Raw genomic sequence first — 17,279 nt, forward strand, 5'->3', positions numbered from 1 at the left:
TCCAGGGGGGTGATACGGGGGATGGCTGTCAAGCTGACAAATGCCCGACGGATTGAAAGTTCTCCTCGACGTTGACGTTTTTCTGAGAGCGACAGTTCTTCTCATAAAGTGTCGTATTTTTCTAGGGAAGCAGTTCTGGGTTGCAGGAAAATCATAAAAATTCAATAAACGCATTATCAGACATTACAGCCAAATAAAATACTCTCAGCCATAAATGAAATAGTTTGAAAATATTCTGATTGATAAAGTAGATATAATTTTAAATAGTACTTCAGTAGTTCTCTGTAGTTCCCTGATAAAAATGATTGCTTTTTAAACAAATGTATCATTTAAATTAATTTAAAACAAACATATCAGAAAGTCTGTTGGATAAATCAGCAACATCAGCAGTGAAAACTATTTACATTGGACTCTATAAATATAAATTTAATTTAAATTGAATTTGTCCGCTCTTCCTGTATGTCTTCGGGCAACAAACACTTTTTCATTTGTTTAATGTGAACTCGCATAAAGGAGCCCTGCTTCCGGTTAGTCCCTTCATCGATAGCTAATTAACTGAAACATTTAGCGACGCTCTTGCGCTTGACTAAGCCTCTAAAAATAAACAAAAACCGAGACACATTAATCACCATCGGAGGCAGGGAACTCTCTCAGGTCCCTGTTCTGAGGTCTCAGGTCTGATCTAATGCATACACATGCCTCGAGAGGAAGAAGGAGATTCTGGGAAGGAACTGCCCGGCCACCAAAAGGGTTCCCAGCTCAATAAGAGAAGCGAGGGAGGGCGTTTCCAGGTCGCTGAGTTTAAGAGGCGGAGGAAAGTTTCCCTCTCCAGGACACAGGATAAGCTGGGAGGCGGAGCGGCGAGTGGCCAGCCCACAATTGCCACTTTGATTGTAGTCAGCCACATGGGACCCAATCTGGGGTCTCGCTTGCCTTCCTCTGGGCTCCAGTCTGGACGCATAAATTACGCAAGGCCCCCGAGAAGTTACAGAACAAGAAAATACCATTTCTTTTTATTTAAAAGTAATATAAAAATAATAAAAGACAAATGGAAAGTTGTCCACTGACCATTTTTTTATATAAGTTAGATAGATAGTAAAATAAATGTGTGAGTTATAAAATTTATTTTCTGTGTACTGGCAAGGATGCTTAAGCAGCAGCTACTTATAACGTAGGAGATCCTGGTTCACCTGTCGCTTCAGGAATTCAAAACGTTGAAGGCGCAATCAATCAAGCTGTAAAGTATTTATTAAACGATATTATGAGGTTTACCATCCTGGGGAGAAATTCCACAAAATTGTGAAAAGAAGGGCCTCCCTTCCCAGCACATCCTGGCACACTCATGAGTGTGTTTGTGTAGAAAATGGCGAAGGTAGAGCTTACATATTTTTTTTAATAGCTTCATTGTTTCGCTTAACAGGATTTCATTTCACTTAATGTACCAACACTCAGACACATGCTCGTGTGTATGTATGTGTGTTATATGACACACCCTTCCCCCCTCTCATACCTTTGATTGTTTGCCCGGTTTACTTGTTTTTTGTTTCTGTTTTTTGCACCACGCCCCTTTTTGCCCAGCGGCATTTTGGCACTTCCTTTCTTAAATCAGCAAAAAAAAAACAGGGATGTGGGGCAGGAATGAAAAAAGGATGAAAGGAAAAATAACATTCTCCGACTGACTCCAGCTGGCAGGGAAGCGGGCTGTATATGAGCGTATATAGAGCCGGAATAGTTGACTTTTTATCCGCAGGTTTTCATGGCAGGCAGCAATCAAGGCGTTACAATAACAACACCAGCTCCCACACACCCACATACTCATGAAAACATTACGCTCTGTCGCTCACTGACTTTTCCTTTTTTTTTTCCTTTCCACTGCCCCTTCCCTGTGCACCTTTCTCCGCACTTTCTTCCCGGAGGGCTTCCCGTAACTGCTCCCAAAGTTTATCAGAAAAATGGCACTGGAGCAGTCGATGCAGTCTGCCGATCGATTCCGGGACTTGAGCCATTAGAAGAATGCAGTAAATAGGAAATCATGGGAGGAGTTTTGTAAAGAAACTCCGGTCGAGGCGGGGAGCTGATGCCAATATTTGCCAAAGGAAGCCATCAAGGGCTGCACACCTGAGATGTCATTTTTTACTAAGTTTTGTTTTTTCTTAAAGGCTCAAAGAAAAGCAATATTGTTTACAAAGTTTATAATCAAACGAGGACATTTCAATGTATTTATTCTTTGAAACACTATCTCTTAACTAACTTTAATAAATGTTGTTTCATTTTAAATCCAACCCTTATTGTCTCTAAACTTCTTTTTATCACTCTCCTTCATTAATTTAAAAACTATTTACATATTTTATTGAATTTGTCTTTAAATTCGTTTAACAGGCCCTTTTAAGCTTCCATTTCCCGCAATTCCCACTTGTTTTTCCTCTAGCAGTTGGAAACAGTTCCATCTGCTCCTTGCCCCGCCCTGGAGTGCCCTTCCTGCGGCTCAGCTTGCCACTTTGGCTTGAATTTCCCGTTGTCTCGGTGTTGTGTGCGTTAATTTCTTTAACAGTTTCTTGTTCTCCGCTTTATGCGTTTTGACGCGTCACCTCCAGGAGCACATTACCCGCCCCACTCGAAACGCCGCCCCCCACCCAGTCACCTCGTAAACTGTTGGACAGGGAATTTTTATCTTTTAATTAAAAGTGATGCGACTCCTCCGCCACTGCCTCTGCCTCTGCCGCTGCCTGGTGCTCTTCCGGAGGGATAAAGGACTCCTGAACAGGACTGCCCCACTTTTCCATCTTTCCCCCAGCTCATGTGTAGGTGGGCATTAATTAAGCATTTTACGATTGTTTTCCATGTGAGGCAGGCAGTTTCACAGAGAAATAAAATTAAATCAATGGAAAATTGTAATTTTTTATTGATATTTTTCCTTCTTAGAAAGTTACAGATTTTTACTTTCAATAGAATGATTAATTTTTACTATCCCTATGCCCTAGAACTTCTAGATTTCTCTGAAAAATATTTGTTTTTGTGTAGTTAATAAAAATAAAAAGGGAAATCAAAACCAGAACCATAAGCATCTCAGGAGAAAATGCTGAATATCCCCAGCAATTTTGTTTTATTTGCCGACTCTAATATATAAATGTTTATATATGTAATAAAATAAATTATATGTTCCTCAAGTGGCTCGGCGCATGGCGGCAGCTGCTTTTCACTCATTTTGCGCAATTAACTTGGCCAGAATAGGGGACAAAGCCAGGAGGCTGGAGGCTGGCTGGGTGCTTGCAGTGGGGGCTGGGATCATTAGGGTTCAGTCAAGAGGCTAATTGACTTTGAGCTGGTTTGGCCTTTTGTTAGAGGGTGTTTTCAATGGGCGAAAAAATTAGATAATAAAACGATTCGCAAGCAAGGGGATTCGGAAGCAAATTTTATAGATTTGCATGTGAAGTGCCTCGAGACACTGCTTTTCTATTAAAGTGATATCTGGCTTTCTTTTGTTTTGTTCAGGGAATTCAGAAGATGAAATTTGTTATTGTTTTTCACTCCTACTGTTGCTTATAAAATTGCCCTTTTGAAATGAACAGAATATATGAAAAGACGCAGTATTAAAGGTCGTTGAATATTTACTTTCCTGTTGAATGCGTTGTGAAATATTATTCATTATTTATTCACGTATTGCTATGACAGCTCCCTTTAAATTATTAAGTTTAAACTTTTAATTTGTTTTGCTGTATCTATTTTATATATATCTGATGTATAAGTTCTCATTTATATTTTTCTCTTTTCAGGTAAGCCATTACAATTTATTTTGTCTGAGATATTACTGAGTAAGTTTAGTTTTCATCCAACAAACAAACTCCTAATTGATTTTGCAATTTACCAACTTCATTATGGCCCAGTCTGCATTACAAAATGATTGCAATTAATATTTTCGGATTGAGTTATACACACTGGTGCTGGCCAAGTCAACACAGCTGGGAAAAGAGCTAAGAGCGAGCTGTTCGAAAATAACACACAGATACACTCGCACATATCTGGTCAAATGGTTCGGGTGTGTGTGTGCGCATGAACAAGCGGTTATAAATAATTTCTGGCAAAAAATCAGCAACTTTTTCCGTTGATCTCCAAGTATAGCGCGTTGGCACGCTGCCAAAGCGAATTGCGCATACGCCGTGTGGTCCATTCGCAGTCCGATGGAAGTGTGTGTTTCTAATGCATATACGTATGCTTTTGTCCGCCTCTGTTCTGGCCATCTCTCTGTCTTCTCTCTGGAGAAGTCTCTCTTCCCCGTTTTCTATAATTTAAGGGATATATAGACCTTATTTCTCTCGTGTTTGCTGCTTTTTTTTATAGGCCAACACTTTCGGTGGTCCGCCCAAAGGTCATGGAAGCGGGTGGGGCCCAGAGGGAAGCCACTAGTCTCACACCCGCATGTTGGCTGTCCCCACTGCCAAATTGTTTGTCAGCTTCTCACATTTTCACATCGCATTTTCATCACATTTGTTTTTCCTTTCGTTGCGGCTGCTGATTTCTTGGTGATGCTGTTGTGGCACGGCTCATTAATTTGCGTCTAATTAGTTTTGATTTTCGTTTGTCAATTGGGTGGAACAAGGACTCGTTGATCCCCTGCCACCCCCTGCCACCCCTGCAGTCCCCCCACCCGATCCACCGCGCTCCTCAGCTGACTCGACTTTGGCAAAGAACTTGTCGCCACACAGATCAAAGTGGGCAGGCAAATGACACGAAATAAATATTAAATAAATATCAAATAAATACTATGGCTTGTTTTCGGCCATTCCACACTGAGACAGAAGCGCTCTCGTGAGTGCTTTCCAACCTTCGACAGCTGTCGGCCAATGCCAAGTGAAAAATCGACTGTCGGCCGCTCTAAGCGATTTTCAATGGGAGGCGGCTCTGCACGTCCGTCTTTGTCCCATCTTTGGTTCATGTCTGCCTCTATTTATTTTCCGCCAAAGAAATTCGCCAAATTTAAAAATAAATTTATTTTAATTTTTTTTCAGAGCACTAAACCTCAATTAAATAATACTAACCATAAGGTATGCGGTTTGGGGACCATGTAGTGGTGTAGTAATAGTCTATATTAGCTATCCATCTCATGTAAATATATCTCTAGTAGAGAGTAGCAGTCCCAATTATTCGCAGTGCACTGTTCCCTCCAATTTCGCATTTATTTCGTTTCATTTGCTGACCAAATTTGGGCAAGGAGCTGTTCATTGTAATGCAATAAAATTCGGCAAACGAGACCAGCCACAGCGGCAATAACAATAACAAAAGTCCATTTGGGTGGCACTTCGGCCTCCCAGCCCCTCCACCCCACTTGCAACAGCCGCCCGCTTTTGTGTTTCTTTCTGTTTTTGTTGCTCATCATGTCCGCTGGTCTTTTGAAAGCTCAGACATCTTGGCATGCAATAAAAACAAACCCCAGAAGCGAGAAGAGAAAAGCAGCAGCAGTGCAAGCTTGTTGCATATAAGGAAAATAAGATCGAGGATGGGGGCAAGAACGGGTGCGGTCGAACTGCCTGCCCGGTAGCTTTTCTTTTTGCATTCTGGCCAAGAGCCAAAAGTTTCGTCCGAGGACTCAGTGACATGACAGCACCCGCTCCGCCCCGCCCCTCATCGTCCTCCACGCCCCCTTGTCCTGTCTCCTCCTCCTCCTCCTTTGCTAAATGGCTGAAATAATGTATTCATTTCTTCTCATGCCAATTGCCCAATGCCCGATGGTCGACGGGCATTTAACACTTCCTCAAGGGGCAGCCGGACGAAAATGGGAACGTTAATGGACTGGTCACTCAATTCGGAGAATGGATGAGCCCGAGGGGGCCAGGCCGGGCTAGGGCGGTGCTAAGTGCGGGCTAACCCCAATTATGAATGCCGAAAGCCAATGCAGTCACAAGTCATTTGGGGAAATCCAAGAAGCCCCTGTGTGAGGGCAGCATTTTAAATGACATCTTACAGCTTTATTCATAATTCATATGGGTCCTGGAAGGAAATTGGATTAAAATTTAATGAAATCAGCCCAAAAATGAAACACTTTTGGGTTGATTCAATGAACATTTATTCACTTTATTCAATTTAGTTCGGTTTCGATTCGATTTTATTCGATTTCATTGTTCAGATCTAGCTACAAGTTCGATACAATTTTAAAGTGTTCTTTATTTTCGGGGACTGCTTAGCACTTATCGATCGATGACTAAAACTATTATTGTTCGAATGTATATATCATATATCTAAGTATGTATAGCAGAGTATATAACCGACTCGTAAAATGTTCCTCTATAATAGAATCTTGTTTGAATGTAAAACGTTTTAATTTTCGATTAATACATTTTGATTTTTCTTCGATATGGGTGTTACAGTGTTCTCGTCTTGTTCTGTTGGTGTGTGTCTATTTTTTCACTTTAAAGCTTAAACTTTGACTCTTAAAGTCAAGTTTAAATTTAAGAAAAACGAAAAGCACTCGAAAACTCTTCGGCAAACTTGGCCCACATCCGCTTAGTGCTTAGTGCGAAGAGCTCTGAGCGTTTGATGAAACTTTAATTTCCATTTGGACACACTGACAGCAATCAAGTTTAACCGCCTCGGCCCGAGTTAAATGCTGAGCCCCGCCCCCCATTTTCCGCCCAGATTCACCCGCTGCCCACTGCCCACACCCCACCACGGGCCACCATTGTAAAGTTTCAATGCTCTGCGTCGAACGGGGTCAAGTGTGTGTATGCCCCTCAAGAGCTCGAGTGTTGAAGCAACAGAAGTTCTGGCTTAAAAGAAAACAATAAAACGCTGCGGCGTGCCAAAAGGAAAAACAACCGAAAATATGAAACAAAAAAATCCAGAAAAAAAAATAGAGAAAAATCCAACGAACAAAAAAGCAGGCTGAAAAGACTTAAAAAGAGCGGCCTCGAGTGCGGCTAGAAATCAATAAAGAAAAAAAGTGTCCACAGCTATGGCAATCTGCCACGCCCACTGAACACGTGGCAATTGTTTTCGGGCCAAGCTTAGATTTAAGACCAAAATGTAAGCCTTTAGGCAAGACCATTCGGTTTTAGGGAAGGTTTTCTTCCCAAACTCTTTCAAATAAATCTTTTTAAACAAAATTAATTGATAACTTCGTTCAACGACTGCTAGTGACATGCTGGCAAATAAAACAAAATTGTGCTAAAATTCTGCAGGACTAATCCAATTACTTTTTATCAATAAAGAACTAATAGAAACTCGTTTACCAAACCATATGAATTAAAAATCAATTGGTAACCAGTTTCGAACTCGCCCAAAAAAGTAGGCAAGGAAACTTTCAAAGCCTGGCAGCCAAAGGGAAATTACATCGATTACTCTTAAAAAATATTTCTGATATATGTATGTATATATGATACTTTATATATACAACAGAATGTAATTTCGATTTTTACTCTTTTTTAAAAAAGTTAATACAGAAACAACATAATGAAAGACAAACAAGAAAGTCTGAACAGCATGTTCAATCAAAAAAATGAACAAAAAATCCCAGAAATTATGATAAAATTAATTCAACCATTTTCCGTACTGCCTTTCCTGGATTCTTTAGCTCCGGCTGTCGCGGATTTTTCAGTGGTTCGACTTTCCCAGCGCTTTTCCCCTGGCAGCTGGAAAACTTTCTTTTGTGCGGATCTCTGTGTGTGTGAGAGCCTCTGTATTTGTCTCTCTGTGAGTGTGTGTGTGTGTGGGTGTGTTCAGTGGTGTGTGGTGTGTATTGTGCACTCCCAAGACTACCGTTACTAATTAGCGAGCAACCTAGTTTAACAGTTCTTCGAGGGTTTATCTTCCTGCTGCGGTGATCCCCCCAAGCCCCCTTTTTGATCTCCCCTTCCCCGCCATCTCCGCCATTTCCCTCTTTATTCTCCAGACTTTTTCCCACTTTTCTCGCTCAACCGTGAGCTGGTGAACCCAGTTGAGTTCCCTTTCTTATTAAATAGAAACCGCCGTGGTCTGACTTCTAGCCACTGTCGCCTTTGTTGCCACTCCATTTTCCCACACCGTGAAAAAAACGTTTCAACGTTAGAGGAAATTCTTGATTCAAGAAACTTGTCGTAAAGTGGTTTCTACTCTTTTGCTATCCTAGTTATATTCCAATATAAATAATGACATTTTCCAGAATATGTAATAATTATGTTTAAAAATAACCTATTTTATATTGGAACACAACTAGTCCTGTGGCATTTAATTCGAATTAAAGTCAATTAATGTTAAATATTTTTCTCTGCATTAATTCTTCAAGATTTTTTCTTTGTTTTGCCCTTAAGGTGAGTGGGTGGTTCAGCTTGTATTTTGTTATTTTTTCTCAAGTGGCTCAGAGGTTGTGTCTTCTAGACAAATATAATTTCATTGCGCTCCGCCTTCTGGGGCGACGGCTGGCGCTGGAACGCGTAAACGTTGACGATTAACTGCGCCATGAAAATGAAGCAAAATAAAACGATTAGAACTAAATACAGAAAGATATCGCGCAGCATCGCTTCCTCCCTGGCAGCTATCCTTTTCACTCGGCCAGAGGCCAAAGCACCAGACTCCGGCTAGCTCCAGATGTCATGGCTTCGATGCTGCTGGTGTTCCGGCTGCCGACTGCCAGTCGTCTCATTGCCTCATTACGGCCGTGAAAATGGGAAATGCGGAGAGGTATGGAGTAATGGAGACCAGCTGCAATGGAAAAGGGAAATGTGAGTGAAAAGCAGATGGAAATAACGCGCAGATTATTCATATCCCCCCGACACGCACACCCCCCAAAGAAAGAAAAATAAAAATAATCCCAGTGCGGTACAAGATATAAACATACGGAACTACTCCGAGGCTTATAACTAATTGTTGAAAAATTGCAAGACCTTCGTAGAAATGAGGTCCTGTTAATTAATGCAAGTCCTTATTAGTAACCATAGCAAGTAAGGAGAGGGACTTTAATCCGCAGACAAATACGAAATACATACTTAATGTGGAGTATTAACAGCGATTTATCAGATTTATGGCAACAAGGTTATAAGAGGAAAAAACGTGCAAAGTACAAGCTGAAACAGAAGCAGGGAGCTGTACGAGATAAGGACGAAGCCCGGTCCAAAGGATTATGTGTGGCCAGCAAGAAAGGAATCCCGGATGCCTGTCGTTCTCCCAGCATGTGTGGGGAAAGTACCTCTTTTTTTCTCCACTCCCCAAACGCCAGATGCCACATGCCGGATGCCGGATGCCTTCGGGGGAATACGGAAAGTTCTCACATTTCTCCACCGCCCGCGACTTTGGCGATGCAAGGAGAAGAACACAAATTACGCATACGCCACGTCGGCCAAGGATTCCCGAGGCCCATTCAAAAAACGCTCACCCGCCCACACTCGCGGGAGAGACATGTGGGGAGACGAGTTGCACAATTGCATTTCATGTTGCCAGATGCCGTTGATGTTCTTTACCCTGTTCTTTTCGCCAGTCTACCCGGCCCTCCTGCTTGTTGCCGCATTGTTGCATATTTGCTCGGCATGTTGCCCAATATGTTGGCCAAGAAGAAAGGACCCCGAAAGGATGTAGCTGCTCGTGCAACGCGTCGAGAGGAAATTAAACAAATGAAATTTAAAATGTACAAGAACGGCACGGCCACAAAGGGAATTAGATTGCGAGATTTAAGAGAGTAGGCAGGCAGTTTCCACATGAGCAACATGTGCACCGAATGCACGCCACTCGACCCGACCCTTTTTAACGTGCCACATACCGCAAAACTCCCCCAGCCCCGGCCCCTAGACTCCTGCACCACCATCAGTCACAACTTCCACTTGAATCCACTCGAAACGTTCTCAATTAGTGGGGGAACAATTTAAATTAAATTGCAGCCGAGACAAACGAATAAAAAAGTGAAATTAAATTCGGCCTGGAAACTAATGAAACCATCAATTACTTTTAAAAAATCAGTAACTGTTCCTACCTAAAAGAAAATATTTTTGTAAAAATAAATTATTGTGTTCAACAAGTATCTATCATCGAGCATCTAGCATGATGGTATCAAGTCTTTGAATAATTTAAAAAAATTAATAATTTTATATACAAATTCTATAGAACTTCAAGGCCATCAAGGCTAGATTTCTCTCAGTGCTTAACCCATTTGAAAAGTTCAAAGAGTGTGGGTTCTCCTAACAGGTCAGAGGTTACTGCGGCATGTTCGTAAAAAATGCATCTGCCAACTGCCAGCTGCAATCACCGACCTGAAACGGACATCAGCAATGAATCCTTTATGGAGGGTCCTTTCCGCCAGCCCTCCCCCAGAAATGTTTGGGGTCGCTTTCAATTAAACGCTTATCGCGGCCCTAGCACTCGCTGAATAAGTTTTAGTCCTCGACTCTGGCTCTCTATGGCCCAGGTCCTAGGTCCTAGGACCCCCCCAACGAAGAAAAACAATTTTCAAAGGCCGCCTGCCACATTCCAGGGCTCGCACATCATTAGGCCGAAAAGCGGGCAGCGGCAGGGACTTGAAACAAAGCGAAGCGCATCAAAGATTATGAAACTCATTAAAAAAGTTTCGGGGGGCAACAAATCTAACAAGCTGAGGAATGTGACGCAAGGTCCTGCCACCCCCCCATGCTGCCTCTTTTTCAACTTGGGGCCAACAAAAAAGAAATTACCACGCGGCCAGCGAGGAGAGTTGGTGGCCAATGACCAAGTCCAGGCCAAGTTCAACTGGGATTTGTTTCTTTCCCCAGGCAGTTTATTTTTAGCCTAGAACTAGACTAAGATTGCATGCAAAAAAAATTTATTTAAGGAATTATTAAATAGAAATACAAGAAAAAAAAAATATAGTTATAAAATGTAAGAACAAAAGTGAAATATTTAATTTCCCAATCACTTACTTTAAAAGTTTATTTCTTAAAGCACGTTCCATAAAAATAACAATAAAATAAGTAAATTACATAAAAGAACATGAAAGTAAATAAAAAGAAACGACTTAAAGATACCCTCTAACAAATGAGTCACCGGGGAGGAATTGCAGCCTGTTGCTTGAAGCGGAACTCTGGGCCTCCTTCGGATTTAAGAGGGCTTCATAAATTAGACGTCAAAGCCTAGGATCAGACAGCCATGGCAACACCCACCCTCGCGCACTCCTGGCCACACACGTGGGTATTTTCTTCTTTATATAAGTGCACACACACACACACACACACACATGTGTGTGCTGGTGAAAAAGGGTCAAAGGCTGTCAAAGGAGTGGGGGCAGGAATGTGCTGCTGGCAAAAGTTTGCGGCGCCTGGCAAACTTATTAAAGAGTTCGAAGCTAAACAAATTGGCAAGTTAACGCAACGTGTGGAGAGCGAACGGCCGAAAGGAAAACTTGCCAGGCATTGCGGCCATTAATTTTCACTGGCGGGGCACACGAAATGCAAATGAAACTTTCGCTGGAATGTTGACAGTCGGGCAGTCAGTGAGTCAAAGAGGCCACAAAAGTCAATGAAGTGTTAAATGTCCTGCGGTGTTGGGCCTCTTAGTGTTCGCATCCGAAAAAGGTGCTATTATCCTTCCATGCGCACACACACATGTCCAATTTTTCTGCGGCCTTCCATTTGCATTTCTGCGTGCCTGGCTTCCATAATCATCCTTCGGCACATCAAAGCGCTAAAGTTTCGGACTCAGGACTCCAGACCCCATGCAGCCCTCGAAGTCATATAATTAAAGCAACAACGCTCGCGGCGTAAATCACTTTCCGCCAGGAGTCTGCCCGGCCTGCCTCAGTTTGTCAGCTTCATTCATGAGTTTTCGGCTGGAGATTCCATTCATGGACAAATACTCCGCTCACACGCACTTTTATGAGCCATTTGATCCGCGTCCTGCGCCCCCCAGCCCCATCCTCGAAAAGTAAGAGAGATACACGTTACCAATTTATGCTGAGCCGCTCGTAAACTGGCCAAAAGGCACAAAATTTTCCACTAACGAGCCGAGGCGGAGAACTCTTTTTTCCTTATTTTTCTGTTTTTTTTTTTTCAGACAGCTTCACTTCACTGTTATGTTTTTCTTTTGGCGACAGTTCCACGCGGCGTATACGTAATATTTCGTAGGCTGACTGTTCGACTTGGTTTGCTTTTCAGAAAATGCCGCGATGTTTTCGGCTTGACGTTGCTAACGCGACTCCGACTATTTGGCTTTGCAGGCGGCTTCTTATAGCTGGTCGTTCGGGCCTCGTCCTTCGTCCTGAATCGTCCTGAATCGTGCGAGTCTCACCAGTTGAGCCTCGGTGGCATCGGTTGCCGATTCGTTGGCATGCGTTCGTGGCGTTCTTTTCGTGCCGGAAATTGTTGTTCAACAAATGCAAAGAGTTCTCAGTCAACAGGCAGAAGCAAGTGGATGGATGGCCGCTAAGCGAAAGGACTGCATGTCCTGCCGCCGCTTGTGGGGCGATCGTAAGGAGATAGTTTTGAAGAGAACAGAAGCTTGCTATGATTTTTAAAGCGAGGAAAATGGTTTATGTCCTTTTGGAATTTTGAATCCTTTTCTAGTTAAATCCTTTCCCTAATCGCTTATCGATCTAGCTGACTGCGTCGAAGGACTACCCCAATTTTCAGAGCCACCTCCTCCCCAAAAACCCCACTCTTCCAACTCAAATATTTCCCATTTTTCTTGTTTACGCCTCCTTCCGCCCTGTCATGTTTATATTTCCAGCCGCATCATAAGGCAAACATTTTAATTTGCCGTAGCCTGTAGAGCCACGCCCCCTGAAAAACCGCCCATGCACAGGAGGCGCACAAATATTGACACTCAACTAAGCCGGCAGGCAAACGCTGACCAAACTCATCGCCCCTCCCTTGTATGGCTGCCTCCCCTTTTCAGGATCCATCGCTGATGACGCCAATCATGTTTCTGGCCTCCACCACCCCCTCAAAGGAAGCTCCGGCCGTCAGTTGGCGTGACAAGCAAGACTTTAGACTTACAGGATGCGGGGGTGGATGAGTGGGCGGCAGAGCCATCGGCACAGACATCGGCACAGTTTGTTATTATTTAAATCAGGAAGTCGACGAAATTTCCTGTGCCACTGGCATGGCCAACAAATTGGCAGCTGACTTCCGCAGTCGAGTCAATTAAATTTTCCCTTTAAGTGATTTCTGTCGCCATCAAATGTCGCAGCAGCTCCCCGGGTCGGTGTACGACTGAGGAGTCCCACTGATTTCCCTTTCCCGCCGACCCTAATGAGAAATCGATGTGTTGTAATTTGTTCAAATCCAATTTGGGAGTAAGGCCGCCGTAACCGTGGTCCGGAGACTCCGGACAACGCACCTGGCCTCCAATCGTCACAGGATCCTCTCAGTGCACTGTGGAAAAAGACTATATATTTGTGAGTTTTGTGATATATATTTTTTCAAATTTTAAAGGTTATTTATTGTTATTATAGCTCTAAAATATTATATGTTTTTTATAGTAGTAGAAGTAGTAGAAATAGTAGAAGTAGTTAAAGTAGTTGATTTAGTAGAAGTAGTAGGAGTAGTAGAAGTAGTACAATTAATATTATTATCTAAGATAGTATCTGGTTTTAAAATATTATTATTGTAATAGTAGTAGTAGTAGTAGTATTAGAATTAGTAGTATCCTTTTTTTATAAATATAAAGAGTTTGTTTGGAGCGAGGACCATAAATATCTTTATTTTTCTTAAAAAAATATATTTTCTTTTTAGAAAATCATATCTATCTATATTATATCTATATTTCTATAAAAAAATATCTTCTATAACTTTTTCTATAAATATTTCTATATCATAATATAGAAAATATCTTTTCTGGAATATTTTCTTTCTGGAATATCTTTTTTAGAATCGTCATATCTTTTTATATAAAAATACTTATTTTTTTTAGATGCCTATATTTTTTTTAAACCACCTTATAATTTTCTTGCAGTGCACTCTTCGCTTCACCTGTTTCCTATTTTGAGGGGCTCATTTTAATGAGTTTTTATTGCGCTTCAGGTGCTTTGATTGCTGCGATTTTTAACTTGATTTACGCGAGTTTAGTGGGGGGTGGGGGTGTGGGTGGGAGGCACACTATTGATTTTTCAATTAAGCCGGACTCCTGCCTGCCACACCCCCTGCCACCACCCCACTCCCCCTCGCAGCTCCTTCAATGCATTTTGCATGTTTTCGCGTGTTGGCAACATTTGTTTTGCGAGAAAGCCGCGAAGGAAGGACTGTCTTTTGTAGCAAGTTTTATGCGCCGCATCCTGTGCACGGCAAACACAAGAGGGGTGGGGGGGTGGTATTTCGGGAGTACATGGATGAGGGGGAGGGGGACTACAGACAGAGGTAGTGGGTAGTCGGGGTACCATACCGCGTTGTAGCGCAATTTATGCGGTAATTGCTTTTTTAAGCGCTTCGCATTTATCTTTTCGACACAAGTGAAATGAGTTTCTGCCTCCTTGGCGTGCCTTTTGTCGATTTGCCGGCAACAACAACAGCAATAACGAGCAAGGATAACAACAACAGCAGGCGCTGGAATTACAACAGGAGCAGAGACCGCCTGTCACAACGCCTGGCCAACAAAAGCCAAAAAAGAAAGCTCCACTACTTACAATGCCATTTTTATGACGTCTTCTATTTGTCTGCGAATCACGTTTGCCCTCGCCACCACGCCCCCTGACCCTCCCTACACTGAAAAAATGAAGGTTTTCTCAAACAGATAATCCCTTTTTTTTATCTAAAATGTCCTTAAACTCACTCCTTAACCTCACTTTACATTTTTGTCAGTGCATCCGTGCCCCCTAAAGTATGCAGTGTCTCCTGTTATGGTTGTTTATGGAAATGCCGCGCAAGTTTTTCCCTCGCAGTTTCATTCCTCATTCCTCCGCCTCACCACCCTAATTAATTTCACGCAATTCGCTCAAAAATTACACAAGAAAAGTTGATAAAACGAAATGAAAATGATATGCAGAGCGGGAAATGGCCACATCTGGATTCTTGGGTCCTGCCACTTGATTTATGGCGTGCATCTCGGATGATATTCATTTTATGTGACGGCCATAAAAATTACCCGTATGGAAAATTTGTCATTTTCCCTCCAAATGAGAATGAGTTAACGATGTGCGGGGAAGTAACTCAAATTTATGTTCATAATTTCCATTAATTGGGATTGGCAGGAAAATCATTTTTGAATTTCCAATGTCCCACAAACTGTGCCGCCTAGTGATTCTCAAAATGTAAACTCCAGATCAGTAAAACACTCAAAACTACCAAAGTCACTCAATTGAAAATGAGCTAAAAAAAAATACCAAAAAAAAATAAATTTGATTTATTAGTTGAAATTTATTTATTACATTTGTTTTTTTTTATATTGCCCTGAAGTAAGAACTAACTATTATTATTTTGATGAAAAAATTTCATAAACCACCACATTGAGTGTTTTTTCTTGGTTTGTTTGAGCTCGGCTTCACTTTAACCGGTTCGTAATCTCCCACCCGGTTCGCTTGAGTGGAAAAGAGAAACTAGTGTGGCCTTAGGAGCAGAATTTCAAAAGCCAAAAGTGGAAAAACTTCGGAGAATGAAACAAACAAACAAAAATCGTAAAAGAAACCGTAATAAAATATAAAAACAAAACAATTTTTTTTGTTTGGAGTGAGAGTTTGTGATAAGGACGAAAATTACCACCCAAAGAGAGTTTTTAAAATGTACTTCAGGATAAACATTAGTAGGACCGTTTTCTGATGGGAAAAAAATACCAGCATCTGCTTTTTCCCGCTGATCCAGTCAGCAGAGATGTCATGGAACATACTACCTTCAACCACTACTTTTTTCAACCTTTCCCCGTTAACTACTAGTAGTTAGAAACTATTAAACAATTACGCTGGCTCGTGATTGAAAACGAACATTTTGAGGCGTGTTTATGTCAGAAAACGAGTGAAAAAATCAGCAGGGTCGGCTTACCGAGTGTCACGCCCAAAAAAACAAAAGAGTGGGTTCAAGTGAAGGAAACAAAAAACAAAATTCTTGTGCGTGTCAAAAAAAAGCAAAAACAGTGAATAACAACAAACACGAAGGGGTGACCCTAACGGCGAATCAAATACACATAGCAACAAACAACAACAACAATGGAGGTTAGTGGCACTGCTCAAGTGTTTAAATTGTTTTTTCATTGATGTTCCGGAGGTTCTCCTTGAATGATTTCATTTCATTTCATTTTATTGTTTAAATTGTTTGCTCCGAGTTGTATTTTCGCTCTCTTGTTATCTCCTCCACCCCCTCTCAGCTCCGATTACGTCAGTTTTGTTTGTCTCTCAATTCTGGAGTTTGCGCTCTGTTGCTGTTCTCTCCCTCTCTCTCTCAGCCGGCCGCGTCATCGAATATTTTTGATATTTTTACGAACTCAACACCCCCTCCTCTCACCTTTCTGCCAATTATTGACTCCCCACCCCCCTGGTCTATGTCGCCATTAATTTCCATTAATTAATAGCCTCTATTATGTCACCGGACACTCCGCTTTCATTTCTTTTGTTTTGTGCATTAATTTTGGCGTATTTTGCATTTTTACATAATGTCTCCGGGCGAGTCTGCTTATCTTGCCGGAACAGCTGTTTGGTACCGTTATGTTTCGCGACCTTATCTGGCGAATACAGTTACTCACCTTACCCCTGAAGTGACGTTCTGAGAGATACACAGATACACAGTCCCTTCAGATTGCATTTCTCATATTTCTGAGATTTCTAAACCGGTTTTTTATAAAAATTTTTAATTTTTGAAAGTAATTAAATTTAAAAATGTACTAATTTGTAAAAAAAAAAAAGATTAAATATTAAGTTAAAAACAAGATCTTCCCTTTGATCCCTTTCTCTTAAGAATTTGAGATTCTTTTAATTAATTTTTCGCCCTCACCTAAGCCCGTGGGATAATCCCAGTTCTCATTCGTCCTCAATTAAGCCCAGTACCACCCCCTCTACCTACAGACCACTCTTCACTTAACCGGAAGAACTGCCGCGGGGGCGTCAAAAGCGCATTTAACATCGCTGAGCTGAGTAATTAATCGCCTTTGCCTTTGGTTTCTGGGGACAGCCGGACAGATGGACTGCCATCATCAAAGCAGACATGAAAAGCCGTTTCCCAGCCCCGGAATAGGGGCACAGAATAAAAAGCCAAAAGCAAAAAAAAAACTAAAGAGATGTCGGCCAACATGAAATTGCTCATTTCCGTCATTTAATTGACGCCAAACACATCAAAATTGACGAAAGACAAAGCCATCAGAGGCCGCAAAAGCCTAAAAAAAACAGATTTCAGCTACAGTGCGTTTCATGAAGGTGAAAGGGTTAAGGGGGTCAT

The 17,279-nt window shown here is 41.8% G+C and overlaps 2 protein-coding genes across 14 annotated transcripts in view; one reads left to right on the forward strand and one right to left on the reverse strand.

Moving 5' to 3' along the window:
* Nucleotides 1–17,279, forward strand: part of LOC6505561 (tropomodulin) — a 48,720-nt gene that overhangs the window by 16,404 nt on the left and 15,037 nt on the right. Inside the window, exon 1 of one of the 13 annotated variants that reach the window (XM_032449488.2) lies at nt 15,702–16,063. The exons of the other annotated variants lie outside the window; for them this stretch is intronic. Within the exon in view, the coding sequence (XP_032305379.1) occupies nt 16,058–16,063 (6 nt within the window). The 5' untranslated portion in view covers nt 15,702–16,057. Of the gene's footprint in view, nt 1–15,701; nt 16,064–17,279 lie in introns of those variants that run through there. 13 annotated transcript variants of the gene reach the window in all.
* On the reverse strand, nt 7,710–12,289 carry LOC26513945. Its single transcript, XM_014905410.3, has 2 exons — nt 11,871–12,289; nt 7,710–8,670 (listed from the first exon to the last, which is right to left on the reverse strand). The coding sequence occupies exon 2, from the start codon at nt 8,484–8,486 to the stop codon at nt 8,343–8,345; it is 144 nt and encodes a 47-aa protein (XP_014760896.1). The 5' UTR covers nt 8,487–8,670; nt 11,871–12,289; the 3' UTR covers nt 7,710–8,342.

Source organism: Drosophila ananassae, chromosome 2L (assembly GCF_017639315.1).
Source record: "Drosophila ananassae strain 14024-0371.13 chromosome 2L, ASM1763931v2, whole genome shotgun sequence".
NCBI classification, from domain to species: Eukaryota; Metazoa; Arthropoda; class Insecta; order Diptera; family Drosophilidae; genus Drosophila; species Drosophila ananassae.